This window comes from Daldinia loculata, assembly GCF_022478755.1.
Source record: "Daldinia loculata strain CBS 113971 unplaced genomic scaffold F4817scaffold_84, whole genome shotgun sequence".
NCBI classification, from domain to species: domain Eukaryota; kingdom Fungi; phylum Ascomycota; class Sordariomycetes; order Xylariales; family Hypoxylaceae; genus Daldinia; species Daldinia loculata.
In genome coordinates, this window is record NW_026054938.1 from 112,207 (window position 1) to 137,947 (window position 25,741).

General features: G+C 46.9%; 10 protein-coding genes and 1 non-coding gene across 11 annotated transcripts; 6 read left to right on the forward strand and 5 right to left on the reverse strand.

Annotated features, from left to right (window-relative positions):
* Positions 1 to 1,991: 1,991 nt before the first annotated feature.
* On the forward strand, positions 1,992 to 3,616 carry F4817DRAFT_352440 (putative methyltransferase-domain-containing protein). The gene has a single exon (XM_049305234.1). It carries the CDS (start codon positions 2,315 to 2,317, stop codon positions 3,515 to 3,517), a length of 1,203 nt encoding a protein of 400 aa, XP_049154354.1. The 5' UTR covers positions 1,992 to 2,314; the 3' UTR covers positions 3,518 to 3,616.
* Positions 3,617 to 5,393: 1,777 nt separating this feature from the next.
* Positions 5,394 to 6,714, forward strand: F4817DRAFT_291738 (uncharacterized protein). The gene is made up of 2 exons (XM_049299685.1): positions 5,394 to 5,684; positions 6,192 to 6,714. The coding sequence occupies exons 1-2, from the start codon at positions 5,490 to 5,492 to the stop codon at positions 6,681 to 6,683; spliced, it is 687 nt and encodes a 228-aa protein (XP_049154355.1). The 5' UTR covers positions 5,394 to 5,489; the 3' UTR covers positions 6,684 to 6,714.
* Positions 6,715 to 7,136: 422 nt separating this feature from the next.
* On the reverse strand, positions 7,137 to 9,061 carry F4817DRAFT_291711 (CRAL-TRIO domain-containing protein). The gene is made up of 4 exons (XM_049299684.1): positions 8,495 to 9,061; positions 8,339 to 8,388; positions 8,080 to 8,251; positions 7,137 to 8,002 (listed from the first exon to the last, which is right to left on the reverse strand). The coding sequence occupies exons 1-4, from the start codon at positions 8,660 to 8,662 to the stop codon at positions 7,340 to 7,342; spliced, it is 1,053 nt and encodes a 350-aa protein (XP_049154356.1). The 5' UTR covers positions 8,663 to 9,061; the 3' UTR covers positions 7,137 to 7,339.
* A 355-nt stretch (positions 9,062 to 9,416) lies between these two features.
* On the reverse strand, positions 9,417 to 10,914 carry F4817DRAFT_352449 (Prefoldin, subunit 3). The gene is made up of 6 exons (XM_049305235.1): positions 10,768 to 10,914; positions 10,574 to 10,699; positions 10,335 to 10,446; positions 10,173 to 10,271; positions 9,964 to 10,089; positions 9,417 to 9,892 (listed from the first exon to the last, which is right to left on the reverse strand). The coding sequence occupies exons 1-6, from the start codon at positions 10,797 to 10,799 to the stop codon at positions 9,770 to 9,772; spliced, it is 618 nt and encodes a 205-aa protein (XP_049154357.1). The 5' UTR covers positions 10,800 to 10,914; the 3' UTR covers positions 9,417 to 9,769.
* A 180-nt stretch (positions 10,915 to 11,094) lies between these two features.
* On the forward strand, positions 11,095 to 12,867 carry F4817DRAFT_352454 (uncharacterized protein). The gene is made up of 3 exons (XM_049305236.1): positions 11,095 to 11,824; positions 11,910 to 11,984; positions 12,041 to 12,867. Exons 1-3 carry the CDS (start codon positions 11,546 to 11,548, stop codon positions 12,446 to 12,448), a joined length of 762 nt encoding a protein of 253 aa, XP_049154358.1. The 5' UTR covers positions 11,095 to 11,545; the 3' UTR covers positions 12,449 to 12,867.
* Positions 12,868 to 12,894: 27 nt separating this feature from the next.
* Positions 12,895 to 14,139, forward strand: F4817DRAFT_291858 (DSBA oxidoreductase). Its single transcript, XM_049299687.1, has 4 exons — positions 12,895 to 12,998; positions 13,092 to 13,240; positions 13,310 to 13,421; positions 13,478 to 14,139. Exons 3-4 carry the CDS (start codon positions 13,374 to 13,376, stop codon positions 14,084 to 14,086), a joined length of 657 nt encoding a protein of 218 aa, XP_049154359.1. The 5' UTR covers positions 12,895 to 12,998; positions 13,092 to 13,240; positions 13,310 to 13,373; the 3' UTR covers positions 14,087 to 14,139.
* Positions 14,140 to 14,191: 52 nt separating this feature from the next.
* On the reverse strand, positions 14,192 to 15,036 carry F4817DRAFT_362134 (DASH complex, subunit Spc34; the record flags this gene model as incomplete). The annotated part of the gene is made up of 2 exons (XM_049306486.1): positions 14,192 to 14,888; positions 14,972 to 15,036. The coding sequence occupies 2 exons, from the start codon at positions 15,034 to 15,036 to the stop codon at positions 14,192 to 14,194; spliced, it is 762 nt and encodes a 253-aa protein (XP_049154360.1).
* Positions 15,037 to 17,214: 2,178 nt separating this feature from the next.
* F4817DRAFT_291884 (uncharacterized protein) lies at positions 17,215 to 18,373 on the forward strand. The gene has a single exon (XM_049299688.1). The coding sequence runs from the start codon at positions 17,415 to 17,417 to the stop codon at positions 18,342 to 18,344; it is 930 nt and encodes a 309-aa protein (XP_049154361.1). The 5' UTR covers positions 17,215 to 17,414; the 3' UTR covers positions 18,345 to 18,373.
* Positions 18,374 to 20,129: 1,756 nt separating this feature from the next.
* Positions 20,130 to 22,562, forward strand: F4817DRAFT_352468 (transcription initiation factor TFIID subunit A-domain-containing protein). The gene is made up of 2 exons (XM_049305237.1): positions 20,130 to 21,766; positions 21,846 to 22,562. Exons 1-2 carry the CDS (start codon positions 20,339 to 20,341, stop codon positions 22,101 to 22,103), a joined length of 1,686 nt encoding a protein of 561 aa, XP_049154362.1. The 5' UTR covers positions 20,130 to 20,338; the 3' UTR covers positions 22,104 to 22,562.
* F4817DRAFT_352470 (epoxide hydrolase 1) lies at positions 22,563 to 24,960 on the reverse strand. The gene is made up of 4 exons (XM_049305238.1): positions 23,873 to 24,960; positions 23,611 to 23,789; positions 22,863 to 23,457; positions 22,563 to 22,795 (listed from the first exon to the last, which is right to left on the reverse strand). The coding sequence occupies exons 1-4, from the start codon at positions 24,213 to 24,215 to the stop codon at positions 22,662 to 22,664; spliced, it is 1,251 nt and encodes a 416-aa protein (XP_049154363.1). The 5' UTR covers positions 24,216 to 24,960; the 3' UTR covers positions 22,563 to 22,661.
* F4817DRAFT_t147 lies at positions 24,865 to 24,938 on the reverse strand. Its single transcript has one exon. It is a non-coding gene; the product is annotated as a tRNA-Val (tRNA).
* Positions 24,961 to 25,741: the final 781 nt, after the last annotated feature.

Sequence of the window (25,741 nt, forward strand, 5' to 3'; positions counted from 1 at the left end):
GCGCGGCGCGGCTTGGAAGGACCAACTTCACATACATTACAACAACTTGGACGGATGGGAATATTGTTACATGGGATATCCACGTCCAGAGGGCTTAGGAGTTCCCGTGGGTACTGTATGATTACATGAAGATTACATGAATGCCCTCAACATGGGGCCGGCGTTGGTATTCCCTGGTTGCTCTTGATTTAACTCGGCCGACTCTTTTCTCTACCTTCTTCTACGTCTCCAACCAAGCAATGAGTTATTGTTTGTAGATAAGGGCGTTGCTTTCTCGACTTCATAGGTAATAGAAAGACTGCATACATTACTTATGGTTGTCACACTGAGCAAGTGACTACGTAAATTACAGTGTTCTATCCGATTTAGTTATCTAACTCTCCCCTAGTCTATTTCGTATTTGGGGCGGAATATCTGAAAATCAATACTCGAATTGAAAGGTTTAGTTGCATGTACCTAAATAGCACACGGGTGCCCGGATAAGAAAGAGATGCAGGTGCCGAAGTGTAAAACAATGATGGGTCCTCCTTAGTGAAACGTTTCTCAAGAAACACCACGTGGATTACCGAGGTAGGAATTCTATTGCGAGTATCAATTATGAAATAGAACACCTGAAAGGGCCATTGTGCCTACGTATTTGATTGCTACGATATTTGGACATAGTCTTGATTTAAGTCAGATCCGCGTCTAGATAGGTATATTTTTATATAGCACTAGCTAGAATAACCATGCTTATAACCTTGAAGCAACCCAAATAACTGGAGATCCATTTAAATCTATAGCCTCATTTATGTACGGAATACGTAGGGGTGTACCTACATTTATCTCATGTAAAGACATGTAATAACTTCCTTCATCCCGCTCCCAATACTGCCTCCTTAACAAGCCGTTATACTCGCACGGTGTAGACATCCCACTTGTCGTCAATTAACCCACTCTTTTACCCCACGAATTGCGTTATCGGACCAACCCTCTTACCCTGATGGGAAAGTTGAAATAGATTAGCGCGACTGATACGGCTAGGCGTTTAAAGCGCTTCCAGTCCTTACCTCATAAAAGACGTCTTTTAAGTTCTTAAGGGATTATATATCACTGTGCAAGCTAAAATCTTTACAACATATAACATCATCTTTTTAATTATTTTAACTATTATAACCATACCTACCTACCTATTGACTTGTGTAATTTCCTTTGAGTACCTAACTTTTTATACCACGTGCGGTTATAAATTTGCTATAATATGCTGCAGTTTGTTTCATAAAAAATGCGAACTTTCAAGCCAGTGAACCAATATACCAAATACTACTCGAAATAGTCACGTTTAACGTTGAACTCTTTGATCGCCTCCAGGGAATATTTGTGATTGACCAGGTAGTATGTAAATGCGGGCGGAGATATTCACATGCATTCGTGGCGATCTCGAAGTAGGGTACCCAATAACTAACCCAATATCAAGATGTTTGTTTCATAGCCACGTGTACAGGTAGATGAGGGTATATGGGTAGGTGTATATTTTCAGTATGTCGCATCGGGTAATGAACCTTTGAGAGATTGTTCCACTATTCATCAGCCTTTCTCATCTCGACAGATCATCATCCTGAGAGTATTAATGAATCCCTAAATCAGCATATGCCATTGTAATGTTAATGTAGTATCAAACTAAGTCAGCACGAAATAATGTGTTAGGCACTAACCGGAGCTAAGGGCGGGTTCCCATTTGCGAATATGGGGTAGACTCAGCTTTGCGATCAATGGTGTGAAGTCTATTTGAAGATAAGAGCCCAATCTATTGAACAGTTTTAGCTACATGCAAGTACTTGTATACCTGGACCTTACTAGCCCCTCCAATTCAGCTACCACATGCATGCACATATGCTGAACATCAGGCGGTACTTTAAACCTTATATAGAATTATTACGTGAGATTAGGTAGGTACCTACTCGCATTGGGCAATGCTAACCTCCGATAAACTGATACTTATACCCTCGACCCACATTTCGACCTGTAAAAGACAATTCCAATATAACGGGACGCACAATCGTGTTCTGCGTTCCCAATCATTCAACAAACTACAAACTATTGTAATATTCGTCTAGCAACAATGGTTGAAGTGGATCACGATCGATAAAAATTCCATGCCAATGCACGCCAAATGCTAGGCTCAACTAGCTAGCGGTGAACATTTTGACGGGCACATTACAATGTTGGGCACGGAAAAAGATGCACGTCGCCAAGGCGAAAATACCCAAATACCACCGAATAAACAAATCATTGGACTGAACTTACCGTACCCAAGGCTCGATATCGCAACAAGATGCATTACATACGCTTGTTGCGTGGCCCAAAATTAGACGCATCAAACCTCAAGAGACCACTTATCTCAATCCTTCTTACCATCACCACGGATCTGGGTGACTCATTTCTCTACCCGGATGAGCCCGTCGGCTTGACTATTTCGGTGGAGAACCCGACAGGCCAGTCAATCATACTAGAGGCGGATCGCTCGCCTAGATGGACTGCTGGCATGCGATGTCTTGACGTCAAAGTCCCCATCAAGCCGCATCTTAAGAAGGACGATGTCACGTGTACGATTAGGATTCATCCAGCGACACAAACTCCACCGTTAGGGGTGTTGAAGGGTACCGACATGCTTCCGTGGAGCGTTGCTAGAGGCTCGCCTGCAAGCAACGGTCTCATCATGCCAGTTTCCGTAGAGATGGCGAAGGGCATCTGCGCGCCCGTTGCCGTGCGAACACTCCAGCTGGACTCCAGGTCTCAGCCCCAGGACCAAATGGATATTGACCTGGAAGAGGACATCGGTGAGAGCATTGCACGCCACATATGGGACGCAGGCGTTGTGACAGCCTCCTTTTTAGGAGACGCATGTAGCACCAAGGAAGGTATCTACGATACGCTGCCTATGCGAGAAGACAGATTTAATGTCTTAGAGCTTGGTAGTGGTGTTGGCATTCTCGGGATCACCCTGGCGCAAGTTATAGAAAGGGCCGTAGTCCGTGGCCACACGTCCAGTAAAGCTACTGTATTACTAACAGACCTCTCCGAGGCGGAAGAGCGCGCGAGGTCGAACATATCGAGAGCCAAAGCGGCGCTCTCTCACATAAATCCCAGCGGTTCTACAGTGGCTCTTCAGTACGAGGACCTAGACTGGGACGAGGGCAAGCACGGACAGTTCGGGACTCTTGCTTCTGCCCGCCCGTGGGATCTAGTTGTACTTAGCGATTGCACATACAATGTTGACTCGTTACCCGCGCTCGTCGGAACACTGAGCGCGCTACACACTGCAAATTTGAAATATCCCGGGGTAGAAGAAGATGCAAAGACTTTTGTTATCCTAGCAACAAAGCCTCGTCATTCTTCGGAGCAGGCTCTATTTGGCTTGCTGACTACCGATGGTTGGCAACATAACGTTCTTAAATCCATTCCACTGCCAAAGTTAGGCGAAGAGGGTGAGGCAGTTGATATATACTTACTAAAAAAGGGTAAAGGGATATCATAATTTTCTTACTAACTATACGAGTTTATAGATTATAAAAATTTTCATAATGCATTGTAACTTATTTGTTTATATGTAGGAAATAATATAAGTGAGAAAAAGCAAAGTCTTCTTAGTCATTTATTGTATTAAACCGATAGACACTCTAGCACAAAAGCTGAAAGCATCTTTATTTAAGTGCTTAAGTGGCTTGATATACGCGCCTTTAATCTGTCATAAATCATTTAATCACCCCATGTCTCTTCAGAACAGCCATTATTAGGAAATAAGCAAAACCTGTTTTTATTTTCGCTGTAGCCTAGTGGCCTCTTCTCCTCTTTACTATAGCAACCAAACCTCCGTTTTCCCAATACCCAAACAAACTATCGTCAATGTATAGTACTCTTTCGCAAAACAATATACACACCCGATTTAAAAAGCGATGTCGTAGTCGAACATCCGACAATATGGACCCATCGGTCAACAAAAGACGGCGTTCTTGTTCGGACATACCGGCAAAGCAAATTGCTTCACAGCTGCCCAAACCCGCTGCCTCCTTGTCTCCAGTATCTTCCAGCCAAGAATATTCACATCAACGGTCAATTTCGAGCTCTATATCCGACTGGCTTCGAAATGTCGAACTAAACCCGCAAGATCCGAGCCTATTACTCCCAAGTCCAGGACAATCACATGTATCCTTAAACCTAATTTCCGACCTAGATATTATGTCTTAAGGAACCCCAAGTTCGAGGCGTTCGATAGACGATGGCCTGGATGATCCATCTTCGTCTGGTCAATCTTCCCGCGGAGTCCTTGACACTATGTATGCAGAGTTGTATTTGAGGCCGAACTGTATATGGATGGAGCTAGAAGAAAATTCTCCAAAATGGGTTAAGGAGTTTCAACAGAAACTCTTACAGCCTACCACAAATATACTCTCGCCAGAAGAAAGAAAAAAGAGGAGTAAGTGGTATAGTGGAGCAAAGAGTAGACACTATATTTTGGCAGATTTACAAACAGCTACGATGTATCATTTGGGAATGGATTTGATGGATGTCCAACCTTTTGACCTGAATACTCCTACACCCGGTGAAGTTGGAATACCGGATGAACCTGCCGAATTTACCTCGTATAAGATGGTAGAATTCAAGAGTTTCTGGTTGAGTGACTCGGAACACTATAAGGCCTGTCTTATGTTGATCAGCAACATCCATAAATGGGGCCGGGGAGAGAGGTACGATGGGATTGTCGACAGCATTAATAAGAAATTGGATGGGCCGCGAAAGCTATGAGGGCTTTCCAAGGATGTACATATGTGGTCAATTAGGTAGCTGGGTTGAACGAGGCTATTTGATTGTATATGAGGCTGGCCAATGAGATCGCGCGTATCCTGGAATATCTTGGGGGACTGGAGGGGTCTTATCAAATTACATAGGCGGGGTTGTCATAGAAGGTACATGAATAGCCTAATAGAATTATATGAGAATTATATGAGAATACATGTAACTAATACTTATGCGATACACTACTTGCCAACCCCGCTATTGTCACGTTTTTTACCCGCGTACTACCCGTGTACATAGGTACCTAATGTAGAGGGCCCTTCCAAAGCGCCAAGCGCCAAAAGTAAACATCTGCAATACTATTTACATCACAAGTCTATCCTATCAAATTAGCCAATCACCATTTACCAAAAGGCAAAATTGGGAATCACTAGCATCTCATCGCTGCACTGCACTGCACTGCACTGCACGTACGGACATATCTGAATTGCGGCTGGCTATCTCTATCTTCTATCACTAGTTCCGCTCGCGTTTCCAGCAGAACACCAACGGAGAAAAGAAACACAAGACTGACTACATACTTATATCTTTCATCATCATCATCATCATCATCATCATCATCATCATCAATCTTCCACCCAGCTCGGTTTAAAGCCCTCCTGCTTTCTCCCGCTACAACTACAACACCCTCCCCTTTCCTTACCTAAATCACCATGGAGGGCTCGGCCTCGGCGGCGCACCGAAAGATCGAGCTCCAGGCCCCCGATGACCTGGCATATCTGTTGGCCAATGTACGGCGCGCAGCCGCGGCACGTTTAGATGAGGCGTTTCCGCCGGTGGATGGGGCAAGCGGCGCCGCTGCCGATGGTGACGAATTGCGGACGAGGATCGAGGAGCTTGTTAATGAGGTATGTTTCATTTTATTCTTTAGTTTCTATTTTTCTCCGTTGTGTTTTTCTTTTCAGCATGCAGTTATCAGTGTCTGTATTTCTTCTATCGAATCTCCATTTTACCACTGCCGTATTTCATTTCTCGCTTGCGTATGCAGGTAGGGTATACGGATTTAATTAAAGAGGCCTTGGTGAAATGTGAGAGATCAATGCAGGGTTCCTATATAAATGGAATTAATGCGTTAGACCTTCACATACGACCATAGGATCTGGAAAACTCGGGATCCCGTCCGCTCTCCCATAGATAAGCCAGATACCGCCAGATTAGTAGTTGGGTCGGTGACGACCAGCGAATCCCTGGTGTTGTATGTTTTTGTTTTTATTTATTTTTATTGATGTATTGCATTCTCTTGGTTTTGCCTCTTTAAAAGTTTTTTTTTCTATTTTGATCCTGTCTTTTTAATCTGGGATTATTTCGTACGAAACACTCTTATGGCCGGACGCTAAATACTAACCTACAAACAGTACATCACCAAAACATTCACCCTAGCAGGCCCCAACCTCTCCATCAATGGCATGCCCGTTGACGCAGCACACTACCTTTCCGGTAGTTCTTCCGACCCGCAGCAGCCGGAGGAAGTCTATGAGCCGTTTGACGCACGCAAGCGCGCCCGTCTCGAGGAGCTAACGCGCGAGGAAGAGGACCTTCTGCGGGACATTGCCGCCTTAAAGAAATCCGTCCCGCACGCCGCAGCCGCCTCCTGGGCCGAAGCAGCGCGCCGCTCCGTCGCTGACGACGAGCAGGCCCTTGCCGCGGCTAATGAGCGCGCCGTCGCTGATGGCGGTGAGCTGTTGCTGGGAGACCTGAGTAAGGGGCTTCCTCGACAGGATGATGCTGAGAGCGGCTACGAGGACGCGATTAAGGGGCTGGGTAGGTTGAAGCGCGAGATGCCGTCGGTGGTGGCGCGGATGGAGAGGGCGCGGGGAGCAGGAGAGTATGTTGTAACAGAGCGGTGAATGTGTCCCCCCTTTTTGTCCCTTTATATTGATTTATAGGGAAAGAGGCGGTGGAGTTCCGACTACGCTCTAGGAGGTGATAGTCGTCGTACCTGGTCTACGTGTATGAGAAGTATGCGAGGGGAGAATGGAAGACGGGAGGACTGTGCCGAGATATGCGGTAGCAAGTTCGGGTTGCCCCCCTTTAGGTACCTAGGGACCAATTGCGTCTTCACGTGGAATCCATCGGCCTCTAATATCATTAAAACCATGCTTGAGCAACCCTACCACGAACAAAACCACTTAATTCAACAAATCGAGATACTCCTAAAGGAGACCAATTCGAGTGCACGTAATTACAATTTATAATTCACGGGAATGGACAAAAGGCTAGAACTCTAGAGCAGCGCAAATGCAAATGTATCATATCAGTGTATGAAATGCCTCTAACGGTTCCGAAGAAAATAGCCACGTAGGCCCTATTAAGGCTCGTATGCCTGCAGGCTGAAATTTGCGATGAGATTTTGTCCGGAATAAAAAGTCGTCCGGATCGAGAAATTTCAGCGGCCACTTCCTCATGTGCCTTAATGATCCTATCTAACCACACCTACTGACTCCCCGCTTCATCTGAACTTATGCCCTTCCTTTTTGTATATAAATGCAACCTTATGTTTCCTTTAAGCGGCGGCCGGGGCAGGTGCTGTAGCTTCGGCTCCCTCCACGGCGGTAGCACCACCGGCAGCGACGGCACCCGCACCGCTGCCGATCTCTGTCGGCCTGTTCTCTATCGCTCCATCCTTGTTCTCCCACCAGGCAGGCTTCGCGAACTCAGGGTCATTCCAGGGGCCCGCGTTACTGAAATGGCAACCGCCCTCGCATTGACAGGTACCGCCGAATTCCTTAGGGAGGTTTTCGGCGGGGATCTGGCTCAGGAGTTCCTTCTGGTAGTTACCGCCGAGAACGTTGATCTTCTCAACAGTGACGGGGTCGAGCAGAGGGCGAATCATACGCCACACGCCAGTAAACAGCCAGTTGGTGTTGATGAGGTACATGCGGCCAAGACGTTCCGGGTAATAGTTTTGGCTCATACCGGACGCCTCCTGGATGTAGCCGAAAACCTGACGCGCATTGCCGAAGCCGACACCGTTGAAATCCATGATGGTGCAAGATGTCTCGAGTAGTTGACCAGCCTTGCGCGAACAAGCGGGTAGTCGCGGGTCCGCCATTTTCTCGTATTCAACAGCCAGGTTGACCAACATGTGCTCATACTCGATACCTTCATTCTTCATAGCAGTGAGATCAATCTTGCCAAGTTGTTCGATGTACACCGGTCGGCCGTCCTACCGAGCGTATATTAGTACGAAAGCTCAAGAAAGCCCATCTCTACGAGATAGCACAGAGGAGTGATTTCTCTTACCTTATCTGTCTTGTGGTAGTACTGAGGGTAATACTTTGACACCTTCTGCTTGAAGGACCCGTCTTTGTCCCACTCGCCTATCTCCTCGTCGAGACTGATAGTCCGACCGTCGATCTTAAGGGGCTGTCCGGTGTACAGAAGAGTCTTCCGCCAATTTTCGGTGTCGACGAACCTTGTTACCGGTGTCAGTCCATCATTCTCAACTATATTTCTTTACTCTGGGACATCTTTCGCAGCCTTGGCTCGGGGGGTCGCTCACATTTTCTTGGCCAAGTTGACGTCGAACTTTCGAGCTCGCAGGAAACGCAACTACATTCCGAACGGAGTGTTAGCTAATTCAACATGTGCATGCCCATCTGTTTGACATTGTAGCTCTTTTGCTACCTCCCAATATAGTACTTAGTAGGACACGTACCAACGTCAGGGTATCCAGCCGCTTGGTATAACCTTCGGCCTCGAGCAGCATGCGTAGCTGGTGAACCTGAGCTTGCTGGGCCTCGGTCAAGTGGCCTGGATGACCTGGTTTCGCTACGGGAGCGGTTGTAGGGAAGTCATAGTGGTCGTACTTAGGATTCAACTCCATGATGAATATGGCGAATGCGTCGATTTCCTAAGAAATCGAGCTATTTAAAGTGAGAAGTTCCTGATTGGGTAATACAGCAGACTGTTTATCCAGATAATACGAGTTAAAAAAGGGCTAGAAGTTTGAAGTTTGAAGTTTGGAGGAGGAAGGAAAGTGTGTTGACAGAATGAGACCGACAAGTGTCGTTAAGAATGTTTTAGGGGACCGAGGGTTGTCGATAGGGGAGTTTATGTAAGTGGATAAGCTGGCTTGTTGGCTTATCCGTAAGTAGTAATAATAATAAAAAGTCGGGGGGTCGCTTCGCTGTTAGACCGTAACTCGATAGTACATAGGTTACCTGTATGGATATGGTAAACTGGTATGTAGGTAATTTTCTAGGTCAGGTATGGATTACCATACAAAATTATAATCATTGGGAAAAAAAAGAGTGGCGGCGCTAGATTGCGGGCATGCCCAAGTGGGACATGGTCATTGGTGCGCAGCGGTGAGATCTGGGGACCCAAGCTTGACCAAACTTACCCAAACTTTAATCACGCTTCCTAGTGGCCTACCGCCTGCCGACTTTAGATAGGTAGGTATGTACATAACATTTAGGGGATTTAGGGGTGAGGTACCTATTCTTCCCCCTTTTATATCTTATATCTCTTCTACATAACCCACTACCTAACCCATTATCCACTACATAGGTACCTAATGGAGTGTATAACTACGAGTACCTTAGTAGGTACTTTCAATAGCCTTTTCCATAGGTATAGGTACTTTCAATTATATGTATGCTTCGCACGACAAACCAATAGAGCTGCCAAAGACTATAACTATGTAACTAACCTAAAGTCGGATAAGATTAGGGAAAATAAGGTAAGTTTATAGATTTAGTGGGAAATACTACAAATAGTGAATTGTCCTCATTTCCAGGTCAGAATTGTTATATTGCGTCATCAACACGCGGACACGGGTAGACAATAAGATTAAATTTACATACATTCCCATCAATCTTTTGCTTGAAATGTAGTAAACAGGCAGGAGGTCTCATCAGTAAAGATGGTGCCTAGTATGTCCCGTCGGCCGAGCTAACAGCTAACAGCTAACAATTGACCCTGTAGCCCTTCATCCGTTTGGCTGCTCGTCACCATCCCCAGTCCCTTTCCCTTTGCGTTCCTCGTCTGCCTTTTCTTTTCGCTTCTGAACAACCTCCCAGTTGTACACTCGCGCTACTGCAACCTCCATAGTCTAGTCCAAAGTTAGCTGTCTGTCCATCAGAGGTTTCCGAGACGGTGAACAAGACCAGGCAGGTCACGTACTGTAATCTGTTCCCTTAAGAAATCTAGGTCTTCCTCGCAATTAGCGTAGCTCTGCTTTGCAGCCGCCAATTTTGACGTTAAAAGGGTCTCGGCCTCGTCGATAGGATACGCCAGCATTACATTTGCCTATACAACGATCCCGTTAGCGAACTGGACACTCAAACGCTTGTTCGATATAATAGGCATTACGTCTTAACGCCTCAACGTACACCAAGCCATAAGTACACCTCTTCTGTAGGGGGTATGGACGCTTTCGCGTATAAAGTGTCGTTAAGCTCAAACGTTGTCTCGATCGGATCCGATTCCTCCTACAACGACAGCATCATATCAGTCGAAAGTTTCTAGCCGAGTTGACATTAAGGCTAGCCTACCGTCCTTGTCTTCAGGAACTTGACTGTTTCCAGAGTCTTTTGTATATCGGGCATCTTGTCTTTTAGTCCAGCTACTCTCCTTTGCAAATTCAGTTCCATAAATTGATATTTACTATATCCAAGCGTTTGTGTCAGCAGATGTCCTGCGTAGAAAGCGAAATGGCCTCGAGAGATCAATACGACGAATAGCCGTGGTGTGAGGGTTGTGCCTCGTCTAGGTAGACAATGTGTAGACATACGAGATCATCTCCTGGAAGCTGCGTAGCGTAGACTGGACATCGTCTCTTGAGGTGACATAGTCTTCGACTTTATCAACGAACGGCGCCTGGGGGATTCCTCTCGGGTTCGTGGTCGCTTCACCCTTTCTATATCGCAGATTCAACCTTGTCAGTAACAGCAAATCCAGCTGATGGGGTGTATCTTTGTATCGTACTGGGCGGCCGGTTCTTTTCCTTTGGCTGACATATTGTGTCTATCGTGCAGCGCCCTTCAACGCATTATGAGTGGAAGTAGACTAGGTCGAATCGCCGGGCAGTCCCGATAGTCTATTGTTGTGGCCTCGGTGGGCACCTATTGGCAGCTCGCAGCAGAAAAATTAGGAGCATGGACCATCGAAGGCGGGGGAGGCTAGAAGCTCACCGAGGTGAAGGAGGGGTAAGATTCGGCGTGCAATTAAACCAATCATTCATATAAAGGATACTGCAATTAACCTGTTAATGGAAGGTAACACGGTGCGTCGCGATAATTCATTATCAACAGAAAAACACATCCATCTCATCTCGTACATCTAGTCGAAACTCACTAAAACTTATATACTTTTACACTTCCCTACTACGAATCGTTAGCGCTATAGTTTGTAACATTTAAGAAGGAATTGTCGATCAATATTTACCAAGAAATTCTATATAGATTTACGCTAATTGCATAATCACCTAACTTCATCATCAATTATATTGAACGACATTGAAAGCGGATGGTAACCAAGTCGGATAATAAGCAGCAATTTCAAAATAGAATATTTACTGTGCAAACGCTTCGTTTGATGCACCAACCCGAATAGATTAAAAAGGAAGTGAGATATACGTTTAGGTTATGAGGTAGCTCGCAAATCATTCCCAACCACCCTCTTGAAGTTTTCCGATCCTCTCTTAGATCTCTCTTTATTACCAAAAAGAAAGAAAACAATAGAAAAACTCGCTGCAACGGTCACTATGGGCCAAGGACAATCTCATGACATAGTCCAACTCGAGACTAGAGTTGAAGATCCAAAGAACGGAGAATCCCCAAAGGGTCTTGCTCTCATAGCACATGGCCGTCTCGGAGGAAACTTTGACCAACCGCCAGTTCGCCTTCTCGCCGAGTATCTAAGGGATAAGAAACAGTTAAGAGTCGTCACATGGAACGCCCGCGGAATAGGCCAGAGTGGGGGAGGGAATGAGTGGACAGACTTTGGCGTCTGGATAGGAGACGCTGGGATCAATGACTACCATGTAACACTTCCCTGAGTCCATTCCCCCCATTACTCCGCGGCATAATATATGAGACGTAACTGATCAAAACCTCTGAAACTTATAGCGAATGCTTCGGGAGTCTATGGCTCAATATGTAAAAGACTTCCCTGATGCACAAGGGGCTCAGTTATTCTTATGTGTATAGGCTACCAATCCACTTCCTATATTGGTTTCATAAAGCTCACATAAGTTCAGGGCTACTCAGCGGGCGCCATTTTCGCCGGATGCAGTCGTCCTCCGCTGTCATTTCCCCAATTCGCTCCCGCTCACTACATCCTCATATCATATCCAATAGAACTCAACCCCCTCATCGCCTTTCACAAGTCGGGTTCCTACTTCCGCTCGGTCGAGGCGCTAGTACAGGGCTATGGATGGGAAAACCTGCCCGGCGAGTTCCAAGGTCTCGAACCAGATGTGGCTGGAGTGCTTACCGTCACAGGCCAGTTCGAAGGCGTCTTCTATGGCATGTGGACTCAGATTCTAGGGAGTAAGAATGCTCGAAATATCCTAAGGCAAGTTAGTGTCGAAGGAGCCAAGCATTCGTGGGATGATAAAGCGCCGCGTATCGTTGAAGAAGTCGACAAGTGGTTGTCTAGTATTTAAAGGCATTGATGAGGTATGAGTATCGATCCTAATTTTTCGGATTACCTACATGATGTGTCTCTAGGAAACCGAAGCGAGTTGGCTCGGGGGATTATGGGGCCGTGTATAGCTAATTATAAATGTTATAAATATTGATAATATTCTGGAAGAGCCGAACGAGCTAGAGAGTGACTATGAATGGTCTCAATATGTCTTGAAGGCTGATGTGAGTGTAATTAATATCATAGTACACACTCCACTTATATCAACAAATCAAGACTTCAAAAGGACTCAAAATGTACCGTTTTAAGAATTATGCAGAAGACTTAGTCAATCAGATTTAGATGAACAACGTACATGTAGCTATCTTGCATCTGAGGGCATTGGCCGAGTGTTATTGCCTACCCTTCACTATAGTGATGCACATTTTCATTCAACCCGATCAACTCCTCTTTTCTTCGTTGCCCGCTCTTCAACAATTACCTATATTTCTCCTATTTATAATTATATATTAGTGTATAAATAGAACTGTACGAATACGAATAAACAATAGGCCACTTTCAGCACTTATGTATGCGAATCAAATCTCAACCCGAAGGATTGGTACCTACCTTAGCAATGTAACACATTCGCGTTCTAGAATTGACCATGACGACATGCTTAGCCGGCGCCTCACGGCGAGCGGAGCAAACACGATACCGGTCCGGTCTTGGTGATAGCCCGATTTGTCAGCTAATTGAGACCATCTTGATCCATATAGCTCGGCCTCGGTCTCCTCACCTTGTTTAGCTTCATGATATCATTAGATATAAAGTACTAGTTTGTGCCTCTCTACGGTCCAATTATCAAGCTATATTTTATTACGTTATAACCTATTGCTAGAGTAACGAGTTATCTCATTCGAATTATATATCGTATCCTCGGAGTAAGCCTGCTGTAGTACACCATGACCAATATCAGCGTCAAGATAGTATCGGACACCGTCTGCCCATGGGTAAGTCGCTTCTACAACGACTCAACGGTAGAATACTAAAGCGATTTGATATTTAGTGTTACATTGGCAAAAAGCGCCTGGACCGAGCTATCGACCTATACCGCAAGACGTATCCTGACGGCAAGAATGACACTTTCACAGTCTCCTGGGCCCCGTTCTATTTGGACCCGACTTCGCCTAAGAAGGGTATTCCGCTTGTCGAGCGCATGATCCAGCGCTTCGGCCCGGACAAATTAGAAGCCATGCAAAGGCGCCTGGAGCTGATAGGACGCGAGGAGGGCATCAACTTCAGTTTTAAGAGCAAGATTGGTAACACACGAGACTCGCATCGTCTGATCCAGTTTGGCAAGACAAAAGGCAACGACGTTGAGAACCGTGTCGTGCTGGAGCTATTCAAGTCATATTTCGAGGGCGAGGGGGACATAACGTCGCATGATACGCTGATCGATGCGGCTGAGAAGGCCGGTTTGGACAAGGCAGAGGTGAAAGACTGGCTTGAAACGGGCAAAGGCGGCAAAGAGGTCGACGAGGAGGTACAGGAAGCGTATGCGAAGGATATACATGGTGTACCACATTTCACAATTCAAGGTAAGTACGAGGTCGGCGGAGCAGAAGATCCCCAGACTTTCTTGGAAGCGTTCGCAAAAGCGAAGGAGGGAATTTGAAACGGCGTGGGGCCTGTTCGTCGGGCTTGTCGTAGGAATTGGTGGATGGCGTTTAACTGTATTAGTTAGATGGTTAGGGGTATCATAGTTGTTAGGGTTTATGTATTACAGGTTCAGTAATCCGCCGAGGTCTTCCTCTATCGTCTTCAACCTTCCCTGTAGTTCTCTCTTTTTTCGCTCCAATTCCCGGATTTGTTCCTCTTCTCTTTTCAGGTCTTCCTCAGTTAAGATCTCTTCTTTCTCCATCGTAGCGGCCTCCCTATCATCTTCCTCTTCCTCTTCGTCCATCCAATGATCCTTATTCATCCTACCTAGAGCCTCAGCCTGTTCCGCCACTTTCGCTTCATAGTATGCCAGCGTGCTACGACTATGTGCGTACTTTGATCGTTGCGCTGCTATCCGTTCCAGAGCACCCGGTAAAGGATAAACGCCGCATAACTTCTCTGCTCCCTTGAGTAGAATCTCGACATCGACGTCATCCCTTCCGCTACGTCGCTCGCTCCGGCGAATCTGCTCGTGTAGGTCGCCGCCTAACACGGCTGCCACGGCCGTGTGGCGTCGCGGGGCGCCTACATTTCGACCCGTGTTGCTACCGGATGTCGTGACTTCGCCGGATGCTACATTGAAAACGGTCTGCCGACGCCCGGACTGTTTCGGAGGATCAGGGTTCTGGGATGTGGATGGTGGCGGCGGCGGCGGGACAGAGAAGAGTGCTCGTTCGTGCGCTTCGGTGTCGCGAATTAGAGATGTGATGTCATGGTTGGCTAGAAGGGCATTGGTGAATATCTTGGGTGGTGGGAAGCTTATTTGAAGTGCTAATTAGCTTTAGATGTACGGCTATGTAGGAACACGAATCGGGGTATCGTAAAAAGTACATATACGTACGGAAGACTGTCGATTCCTTGACATGAGATAGCAATCTGCTCAAAATGCGCCGAGAGAAGCGACATGATGGGATGTGTTTACACAGTAAGAAATCAGACGGTTATCATGAATGACTGTGAGTTATTAAAGGGAAGGATCGAATCAATGACTTTTTTGAATAATATTTACAGATTCCGGTCTCCAAACGGTGAAATAAGATAGGAATGATAAAACAAAATAAATATGTCAAACTGAGACTGCGAGTTGAACTTTAGGTACTTTAGGTAAACACGCGACTTCAATGTACAGGTTTCTTAAGTGTTGACCCCTCCTACCTACCGCTTAGGTACCTATGTAGTAACGCCACATCCCCCCACCATGTGGCTTTGTGCTACCCAGCGTACCTATTGCATCGCTGTCAAATTCTAACTCCAACACCATTTTTCTATCCTAGGTAGTTACAGGCTTCATCAAATCTAAGATGGATTTCATGTTCCGGGGTGATCCTAGACTAAGATAATATAAGTCTTTTGTCAACAATATAATTCTCAATTGCTTGGTCTCGGATGAATTGGGGATTTAAAGCTATATACTAGTGCATATCCGCCCTAGTTTCCCATCCCGCCGGGCTTAATCCCTATTCTGCCTCAGTAGGGCAAGTCTAATAAGCTGCGACAAGAAACAAGTGTTTACTACTTTTCAACAAGCAAAATGACGATGGTTAACGACTTGCAGGATGTATGTACTCGTTCCATTCTCTCCCCAAATCATCCAAGTCACCGCAGCGTCGGATCGCCACCTGACAACAACACCACGCATTGTGAACGGAGGGATAATAAGAAAGTTACGATACATTGGCATTATATTACTTGCAGGCCCTGCAGACTTGGGGTATCCCTGACCTCATCAACAGCCAAGCAGTGAATTTTTCCCATCTCCACTACGTCCACTACGGCTGCGTCTCTTTTCTTCTTTCCTATCCGCAGGAGGCAAGACTTAAGATCATTGGGCATAATCGAGTGGCATGAGTGGCATGAGTACTGCTACCTGACCCCTGGTCTATTTTTGATCTTCTCTCGTACAACCTCTACCGTAGCCCCAGGGCCCTCGGTCCAAGCCCTGATACGTCTAGTTGATGTTGATACGTCTAGGCGGGACAAGCCTATTCGCATACGTACATACCTAGGTTACGTACAGTGCTTTGTTAAAGCAGCTGTTAACCAGTGTTAATCAGTTTTGTGAGCGAATGCTTTTTCGGTCAGCGTCCGGGGTCTAACAGGACCGGCTGAACAGTTCAGTAATAACTTGACCTACCCTTCCTAGGTCATACTAGGTCATATTCTGACTGATGACATGACATCCTGCCACAACGACGGTTTGATGCCATCTTGAGATTATTCGCTTTCCTTTTACTATATGCCTCATGCCTCATGCCTCATGCCGCACGCTGAATACATGTCGCATTTTTTCTGGACACGCTATGCCTCCCAACGAAAAGTAACCAGGGACTCCTGGGAGCATTGGTGCCCAAGCCGCAATCTCTGCGAGATCCTCCGCCATAGGCTAGTAGACGAGTAGCTAGACCCGTTTTCTTCTACTCTGCCCTGCCCGGGAGTCCGCAATCTTAGCCTGGCTCAGGTATACCGTTATGTTCACAACCTTATTGTTACATGGATAACAGACTTGTATATGTATTTGCCAGGCACTATAAGACTGTTGGTAGGCCCGCCCCCAATACAAATGCCCCCCCTCTCGGTCTCTGCACACATGAGATTTCTTTCTCATACGTAGCAGAGCTTAGACAGCAGAAATACAAGCCGTCAGAACCTTTAAAAAGTTTCCGCATAATCTTTTCTCTGGGTTTCTCAGCCCTCCGACCCAGGCGACTTGACTCCTGGAGATCCACAAGAGGGTTTATGCGCTACACAGATATTTCAAGCATTTCAAGCAATTTCGTCGAGGGGATAATTTTCTTCTCTCTCTCTCTCTCTCTCTCTCTGTCTCTCTCTGTCTGTCTCTCGGTGGCGCTCTTCTCTTTTATCGACACCGTCCTTCGTCACTAATGAGGACCATTTGAGACTTAGGAGAGTCAACGCCGACAGTCTTGACACGTCGACTCTCAATCTTAAAGTTGCAGCATAAAGTCGCATTCTACCTCCGCGAGACGGTTCCAATCCCATCGCCTTTGTGGAGGAATTGTAGCAGCGGTGTCCGGCCCCCCTGACCTTCTAGAATTCCCAGGAGATTAACATGACCAGTTACCGGAGTCCAATAACTTCTCCGCGTTGGAGGTTTTTGCTCTGGGTGCTGACGCCTTAAAAAAGTCTCTCGTTCACCTTTATCTCCCCCGCGAATTCTACCCCACATTGTCTGATTAAAAGGTCAATTGCATCGATAAGATCACGCAAGACAAGGGAAGACGCAAATTCTCGGGCGGGAAGCGCTCCCACATCAAGCCGACACCATGCGGCCACACACCCCCTCTCTGGACACTGCTCACGTAGTAGCCGCGGCCGCAGGACCTACTTCACCGCCAGAGACGCCCACCACTGGATCTCCCAAGGTCCACCGAAAAAAAGCAGCATTAAACGGCCGCCCGCAGCGGCATTCAAAGGCTCACAGCCACCAAGACCACCCAGCTAACATCCGGCCGCTGGGTGGGACTAAATTCAGCTATACTCGAGCGCCGAGGCCCGAGGAGATATCACCTCGTTCCTCGCATTCATCCGACGATGAATCTGATTCATCTGCAAGCCCCCCGCAGTCACCACTGTCGGACGTACCAAAGCTGCGCCACCAACACGTGGAGCAGCCAAGTTTAATCCAGATCGAACAAGCAACATTTTCCATTGAAGAGTTAAGCGACGACTGTTCGCTTAACAGCGGGTATGATCATATGGATGTTCTTCGGCCGTATGCTTTTGAGTATGCGAATTCGGATCGGAGTCGGTCAAGATCCCGGCCTCGGCCTCCACCGGACATGGATCCGGCTGTAATGGAGGGTATCGAGAATTTAAACACTTTTGAAGACTCAGATGGAGATATCGACCGCGATGATGAAGAATTCATACGGCAACTCCAAAAAACACGCGAGGAACGTCGCCTTAGAAGGATGAAATCGGGAAGTCTTAGCAAGCGAACAGTAAGCGAGCGAGGCAGTGATTCTGATAGAGAAGACGTCCTTCCTTACTATGAAGGAAACGAGACGGGCCCAACCCGTCGGATGCGGCGAAAAGTTGGTGACCGAATTAGTATCCAATTCACGGGCCCGCTTCCCGAACGAATTGAGGAGCTCAAAGAGCCGAACAGCGACGACGAAATCATTTTAGATGATGCCGAGATTTTCGCGAGAGAGTTGCCATATTGGACTCTAATGGACGTTGATTCCGAATAAGACCAACTTCATACGTTACAAAAATATACAGTGTCACATTTGCTTTGAGGAGCAGAAATTAGACCCGAACCGATTTACTCGCGACATTGAAACTTACGATTATATGATACTTTACGAATATGGACGCATTAATGTTGACACCCCGCCAATTGTAATGGAACCTGACCGTCGCAACAGGCTTAGTGAACCAAAAACAGAAAAGTCTACAGCGATTGGTTCTCGACGGGACCAGACAATTAGGGATCGCGGGAGCTGTCATCGCAGCAATATGTATTGAAATTACTTGCATAGAAATTTGGCTACATGGCCTGGGAGACCATTACGGAGGGCTCAGCTTTTCACATTGTTTTTTTCTCATCTCGCTTTTAGATACCTTAGACTTGGACTCAGCGGATGGATTGGGAGCGACCAGGCGATGACGACAATGACGCCAATGATGTAGACGATATGATGATGACGATGTCGACGATACTTGCATAGAAGCGGCCGCTCAGAAGGAGAACCAGGCCGCGCTCTCCTAGGTTATTTTATAGCATATAGACTTTGGATGCATGGATGATTGGTGGCTCGAGTAGACTTATCAGCTTTAGCTTAGGATATCCGCGGTGTTACACTACAGCTACTTGGTTACTAGATAGCTTGTGGAACACTCGATACTTTAAAAAAGATGCGGATTATCTTTATTAGGTATATGTTAGTTCATGATCTATGGCTTCGTTGCCCAAGGTATTTATAGGATCTCTACGAAAGCTTTTCCCAACCCGACTACTTAGACGTTTATACGTTCTTGTAACTAAGGTAAAGAAACAAGAGAGTAAACAAGTTAGCTGCTACTTGATAAATAACCACTAACCACCTTACTTAAAGTTAAAGTTAAGTTGGTATTAAGTTTTGCAATTATACCTGTTATAATTGTATCCCGTAGGCTTAGAGTATATAAGTAAACTGATCACTACATATTATAGGCTAATTAGTTACTATTCCCAAAATATGATAAGCTTAGGAATTGTTGTAGATTGATAGTCAAGATGGCGAGAGGCCTCGTAAATTTATATTAATGACAACCTTTACGATTCATATATGTATGTAGTACCTATGTACTAGACACCCTATACACGTGACTATTAACATATCTACAGCCGTGCCACATAATGTACCTAAGCTTTGACATTATGACATTAGCTTAAGCCACACCTTATCGCTTTCAACGCGTCCGTGCAACTTTCATCAAGCTTCTATTTAATCAAGCAAAACCCCTCCGTCATCTTTTAATTTTTGTGGAAGTTCAGCTGACTCAAATACGAATCCCGTTTCTTCCTCCAATTGAATTGAATTCAATAATTCAATAATTCAATACTTCTTGTCTACCGATTATCCCTAACCACTTCCTAGCCGTCTCCATCAATTGTCGAGGTACACGACTTCCCCTTTGAACCTTACTATTTGCACCGTCAACTATCGCGTAAAAGATGAACCCAGCTCAGGGGCAGCCTGCCCAAGGGCAGAACATGTTGCGACTTCTCCGACCAGAGCAGATGCGTACGGTCAACTACCTCACCGATGACGAGAAACGGAAGTACGAACAAGGGCTTCAAGGACTATACGCAAAGATGGAACAGTACGGATCAGATACTCGAGAGCATCAAGAAGCCAAAGCTAAAGTCGCCGAGTTCTCCCGAATGGTTTATAATAAAGTTAAAACTATACAAGCAAGAAATCAAGCAAGTTCTCAGGACCAACCAGGCCAACCAGGCCAACCAGGCCAACCAGGCCAACCAGGCCAACCAGGCCAACCAGGCCAACCAGGCCGCCCTAATTCACAGCAACAAAATATACAAAGTGAGCAAGCTCAGAGCAGCTTAGCCGCACCCCAACGGCCTGCAAGTAGACCAGCGGGAGTAGGGCCGAGTAGTAACATCGCAACTCCTGGTGCTGCCGCGCCCAATGCCACTCCAGTCGGGCAGCAGGCCCCTCCAGTCGTGCCTAAGGCTCTTATGGATCATGTAAACAAGCTTCCATGGCAAGCTCTGCGGATACCGACCCAGATAACGCCGGAACATGGCCAGAAATGGTTGAGCGAAATGAAACAGCGGTATCTTCGGAATCTTATGCAGATGGAAGCTATCAAGTCGAAAATGACCAGGATGGACGCCATGGTAAAAGAACGACAAGAGAAGGGCGCAATGACTTCGGAGGAGCTCAGGAAGTATCAGGAAAGTAAATCCCAAGATCAGAAGACATACATGGAGGCACAACGATTCCTCGAAAATGTTCGCGGACAGATGAAAGCCTCTCAAAATGTTGGAGCGTCGGGGTCGAGTGCCCAACAAGGTCGACCACAACCCATGCAGAATCAAGCCGCCCACCCTATGCAAGCAGCAACCGCGTCTGTGAATGCAGCGATGGATGCAGCGAAGAGCCAGCAATTAGGAGCCTCCCGGGCAACGGTCCCCGCCGGACAACCGCAGCAGCAACAACAACAACAACAACAGCAGCAGCAGCAGCAGCAGCAGCTACAGCAGCAGCTACAACAACCGCAACCACAACTGCAGCAGCAGCCTCAGGTTCAACATCAGGCTCAACCTCAGGCTCAATCTCAGCCGCAACCACATCAACCACATCAACCTCAGCAGCAACACCAGCAGCAACACCAGCAACAGCATCCTGGGACTCCTGCTACTCCCGCTACACCTTCCGCAGGTCCACAACTTCATCACCAACAACAACAACTTCATCAGCAGCTCCAGCAGCAACCCCAATCGCATCCTGCGCCTACTAATCAACCCCAGATTAAGAGCGAACCTTCCAACAACATGCCGCATCCGCCACCGGTCAACACTGCTCTTGCTGCCGCTACCGCTTCGGCGCACATGCCTTCCGCGGGAACACCAACCCAAGCCTCAGCGCGTGTCCAGACCCCCCAATCTGCAGGGCAAGTGACAGGATCCCAAGTCCGTCCACTAACTCACGCCGCTGCAGTTAACCGTGCCAATTCGTCAACTAACATCACCGGCCAAGCGAATAATTCATCCGGTGGTATTGCGTCAACACCTGGGTCCAGTGGTTTAGTTGGTAACGCGAATCATCCCACTCACTCTCACGCGCACCCACAATCCACCACTCCTGCGATGAATCCCAAGATGCCTATCAGCAAGAACCTGCCCCCCAAAGCGACGGAGATTCCGCAGGCCGTCAACGTTGGCGGAGGAAATACTGCCGGCCGTCCATCGTACGGTGGCGGTAGTGCAACCGGGGGTGGAACTATGAGCCAGCCCGTCATTTCCAAGATGCCTTCTCCCCAGTTCGATGCCGAAGGTGAACACGTGCTGTCCAAAAAGAAGCTCGACGAGCTGGTTCGCCAGGTTTGCGGTGGCGGTTCCCCTGGTGCTGACGGCAACTACCTAACCCCTGATGTTGAAGAGGTAAGTTTATCGTAACCAATAGTAGCGCATGTCCCTCCGTTCCCTATCGGCCTACTATACTAACAAATTCCCTTACTAGTCCGTCCTTAGCGTCGCCGATAATTTTGTAGACAACGTTCTGCACACGGCTTGCCGCCTTGCTAAGGAACGAGGCAGCAAGGTGCTCGAAATACGAGACATTCAGCTCGTCCTCGAGCGCGTTTACAACATCCGCATTCCCGGATACACGTCGGACGAGTTGCGAACCGTGCGCAAGGTGCAGCCTTCAGCCAACTGGATATCCAAAGTGCACGCTGTTCAGGCTGCCAAGGTCATGCCTGGTAAGGATGACAAATAGGATATGTCTCCTACCGCCGGCAGATCTGGAGGACGACGCGTCCCATCACGTGCCATGCCTGCGCAAACGAACCCCGGAGCTTCCACTTCTACTAATGCGGGTACGGGTACGGGTACGGGTGAAACTGCCGCCGCCGGCCAGAAGCGCAAGAGACCGGTTAATGATGCAGGACAGTGAAGGAGGCTTTACCTGTCTATGATACTACGATGAACTGGTTAATTTATCTCTGGTGAGGAAATGGAGTTATCGGTTCGGACGATGTTTCTGTGGTGGTATGGACTGGTTTAGGAAGGGAAGGATGGATTATACTATCACTTTGGCCCGGCGTTTCGACGGGGTTTAATCCCTCTGCGATGATTTCTTTGCTCTTTACACTTAGGCTTCGACCCTAGACGTCACTGCTAGTTTCCATCAGGCAGTAATTCTATAGAGAATGATCGCGGCCAGATGCAACTTGATACTGGCCAATATGCATCGCGATTTGCATTGCTAATACCTGCATAATTTGACATTTTATTTTAGTTAATGTGAAATGTGAAATGGTGATATTCGCCAGTCTCAGAATAGCAGCTTCGCTCTAATCCCGCTCTTCCTAAACATGGTTCGAAGATCGGCAACCAACTCATCGGGCTTCTCGAACGAGGCAAAGTGTCCTCCTTGCTCATGTCTTTTCTCAAATACCACCGGTCCCACTACAGAAGCCAAAAGTTAATAACCAATTTCAAAGAAACAGACAAGAAAATCCAAGAGCCAACTTACACGTCCTCCCCCACGAACTCGGCAGCACCGCCACGTCCATAGGGAAATATGATAATCCTAACGGGACTTTCCCATTCCAAGCCTGGATAGACGAAATCTCGCTTCCTACCGAAACTATATCCTTCTGATGCATCGCTTCGTAGTATAGCCTTAGACTAGCATCCGCGCCGGCCTCGCTGAAGGCGTAGATGCTAACCCAAGTGAGCACCTCGCCGTCCGTCCAAGGGTACGCGTCGGTCCAGTCGACGAGCTTCTCGTATATCCAGGCGAGCAGGCCGACGGGGCTGTCGGCTAGCGCGAACCCCGGCGTGTGCGGCTTGCTGCCCTGGATGCGCGCGTACCCGTTGCCGCTCTCTTGGAACCAGCGGGTGCGTGCTAGTCCGGCTTTCTCGGCGGCCGTGTATAGGCCGAAGGCGTATTGTAGGCAGAGGAGGGGCGAGGAGAGCGGGCTGGGCGGAGAGGCGAGGATGAAGTTTAGGTGCGAGGCTTGTATGTGTGTTGGGTATTTCGCGCTCATGGCGCGTGTGATCATGTACCCCCAGTCGCCGCCCTGCGTTACGTATTTGTCGTATCCGAGCCGGAGCATGAGTTTGTGCTGTGGTGGTCGGAGTTAGATGCTGGTTATGTACTTACCTATGTTAAATATCTGGGGGTTATATCTTCTAGAACTGGTTTGCCCAGGAGGGTTGGGTACCAAGTTCCCGACTTAGGGGGGCAAAAAGGAAAGGGGGAGCTTTATGCTACGTACGCACACCTCGGCGTGTTGCGGTATCCCAAACCCGGGCTTCGAGGTGGCCTGCGAGAAGCCAAAGTTCGGCAACGACGGCGCTACGACATGGAAAGCCGGCTCGTCTTCTCCGGCCCCGGCCCCGGCCCCGGCCGTCAAGAGCGGTAATATCTTGGTGACTTCGATGAAGCTACCGGGCCCTGTTTACCAGTCGTGAATCAGCCAAACTATCTAATAAACGCCCACCATTCTCACCATCCGTAGCGGGGTAAAAGAGACTTACATCCATGACAAAACAACAACGGGATCGCATCTTTCCTCTCACTCTTTGCATGCACAAAATGGACTTTCAAATCATCTTCGTGGCCATCAACCGCGATCCTAGTCGTAAACTGCGGTAACGTATCGTTAAGCTTTGCCTCGGCCTCCCTCCAGTCAAACGTGTCCTTCCACGCTGTCGCCAGTCTCTTCACATCGTCTAGCCGCGCGCCGTAGTCGCCATCATTCGAGAAACTCGTCTCCCGCGGGAACGTCGTCAACGCTAACTTGGCCTTCAGCGTCTCGATAGCCTGGTCCGGCACTGCAATCCGGAACGGCTCTACCGCTGCATCGTCGAAGGAGCTCATGATCGTCTTACTAACTCACGTGCGATCTCTACGGACAGGTGTGGTACATATAAAGTATAATCAAGCGTATACGCCGAGTAGTAGTATAGTCTCTGCTTCTCGTAGGACAACTCGTCCTTTACTTATAGGCATGTTAAGCCTGCGCTCCGAATTCCGCGGCATCCGTCTTGGTAGATGAATTTCCATGGGGGTCTTATATGCACGTATATGCGTTGTCGTACTCGGGTTCACCTCTGCGAGGGTATGATCTACTCGGACGCAGGGGGCATACCATCCTAACGTAAGGATGCGGGAATGTGGTGAAACCCCTCTAAATACGTATATAAAATCCCGTTGTATCTATAGAATTCAGTTTGTATTAACTTCTGTGGCTACTGGATAGGTATCTATTTCTGCGAAGTCGATAACTAGCCCGCTAAGACGACACTTGTTTTTGCTACTTTCATGACATGATAATTGGACGGAGAACCTTGCATGAGTAAAAGAGGTGCGATCTCATTGATAATTTGATGATGACAGCCCATACGGTGGTTGCTGCTGTAAGGTACCTAAGGTAGGTAGTTAATAATCCTATTGTATTCCGTAGAAAGGTAAAAGAAAAAGAAAAATTTCGCAAAAAGATAAATCATCTCTCCGATGAATGGTTGAATGATCGAACCCAGGCTCGAACTGGGGACCTTCAGTGTGTTAGACTGACGTGATAACCAACTACACCATCCGACCTTGAAAGAATCCAAGTTACAATGTACCGGATCCTGTTGTGAGAAATACTCACTAATTTTTACCTATATTCTAAAAGTTGCTGCTGTGGGTGGCTTCAAATGCGACCTACCTAGTCTAGCCCTACGGTTACGGCCCACTACACGAGGATTGCGTCGATAGCCACCAATAAGAATGTAGATATAATTACCTAAGGTAAAACGGCTTCTTCCGGGAGTAACGGGGAACGGCTTAGAGCGAACCTCCGGCGCTATAGTAGACGAACCCTTTTTACGCTGAATACAAGCTTACTAGGAAGAGCCGACGAGCATCGTTCTGTGACTGTTGTAAGTTACCCGAATACTGGAGGCAGCCCTGCGGGCTGCACAATATGCCCGAGTTTACATAATCGCGCACGTGCCATATACTGCCCATTGAGTTACTTTCCTATTTGGGCCATGGAAAAAATTCGACACAACATGAGGGCACCCTTGCGGTGCGCCACAATAGCCCGAGTTTACGAGAGTGGTTAATCACGTGACATTATTGCTGAAAAAAATATGTTGCGTATTTTTTGATAAAAAAAATAAAAAAAAATATATAAAATTATATTATATTATATTATAATTTTTAATTTTTAATTTTATAAATTTTTTTTTATTAATTAAATACGATAACGTTTATTTTTATTTTTATTTTTATTTAATTATATTTATAAATTAAAATAAAATTAATAAATAAATAAATAAATAAATAAATAAATAAATAAATAAATAAATAAATAAATAAATAAATAAATAAATAAATAAATAAATAAATAAATAAAT

Bases quoted from the DNA above. Each gene is read 5' to 3' on its own strand.
- F4817DRAFT_352470 (XM_049305238.1), bottom strand. From the start codon at position 24,215: ATGAGCTCCTTCGACGATGCAGCGGTAGAGCCGTTCCGGATTGCAGTG. The intron at 23,790-23,872 runs GTAAGTCTCTTT...ACTGGTAAACAG, and splicing joins GTTGTTGTTTTGTCATGGAT to GGCCCGGTAGCTTCATCGAA. The intron at 22,796-22,862 runs GTAAGTTGGCTC...TGGCTTCTGTAG, and splicing joins GAGTTCGTGGGGGAGGACGT to TGGGACCGGTGGTATTTGAG.
- F4817DRAFT_352454 (XM_049305236.1), top strand. From the start codon at position 11,546: ATGGGCCAAGGACAATCTCATGACATAGTCCAACTCGAGACTAGAGTT. The intron at 11,825-11,909 runs GTAACACTTCCC...TGAAACTTATAG, and splicing joins CTGGGATCAATGACTACCAT to CGAATGCTTCGGGAGTCTAT. The intron at 11,985-12,040 runs GTATAGGCTACC...ACATAAGTTCAG, and splicing joins GGGCTCAGTTATTCTTATGT to GGCTACTCAGCGGGCGCCAT.
- F4817DRAFT_352449 (XM_049305235.1), bottom strand. From the start codon at position 10,799: ATGTCAGCCAAAGGAAAAGAACCGGCCGCCCA. The intron at 10,090-10,172 runs GTACGTTGAGGC...ATCGTTGTATAG, and splicing joins AGGTGTACTTATGGCTTGGT to GCAAATGTAATGCTGGCGTA. The intron at 9,893-9,963 runs GTACGTGACCTG...ACTTTGGACTAG, and splicing joins TCTTAAGGGAACAGATTACA to ACTATGGAGGTTGCAGTAGC.
- F4817DRAFT_352468 (XM_049305237.1), top strand. From the start codon at position 20,339: ATGGATCATGTAAACAAGCTTCCATGGCAAGCTCTGCGGATACCGACC. The intron at 21,767-21,845 runs GTAAGTTTATCG...TTCCCTTACTAG, and splicing joins TAACCCCTGATGTTGAAGAG to TCCGTCCTTAGCGTCGCCGA.
- F4817DRAFT_291858 (XM_049299687.1), top strand. From the start codon at position 13,374: ATGACCAATATCAGCGTCAAGATAGTATCGGACACCGTCTGCCCATGG. The intron at 13,422-13,477 runs GTAAGTCGCTTC...TTTGATATTTAG, and splicing joins CGGACACCGTCTGCCCATGG to TGTTACATTGGCAAAAAGCG.
- F4817DRAFT_291738 (XM_049299685.1), top strand. From the start codon at position 5,490: ATGGAGGGCTCGGCCTCGGCGGCGCACCGAAAGATCGAGCTCCAGGCC. The intron at 5,685-6,191 runs GTATGTTTCATT...ACCTACAAACAG, and splicing joins TCGAGGAGCTTGTTAATGAG to TACATCACCAAAACATTCAC.
- F4817DRAFT_291884 (XM_049299688.1), top strand. From the start codon at position 17,415: ATGCGGCCACACACCCCCTCTCTGGACACTGCTCACGTAGTAGCCGCG.
- F4817DRAFT_352440 (XM_049305234.1), top strand. From the start codon at position 2,315: ATGCATTACATACGCTTGTTGCGTGGCCCAAAATTAGACGCATCAAAC.
- F4817DRAFT_291711 (XM_049299684.1), bottom strand. From the start codon at position 8,662: ATGGAGTTGAATCCTAAGTACGACCACTATGACTTCCCTACAACCGCT. The intron at 8,252-8,338 runs GTGAGCGACCCC...ACCGGTAACAAG, and splicing joins GTCAACTTGGCCAAGAAAAT to GTTCGTCGACACCGAAAATT. The intron at 8,003-8,079 runs GTAAGAGAAATC...TACGCTCGGTAG, and splicing joins ACTACCACAAGACAGATAAG to GACGGCCGACCGGTGTACAT.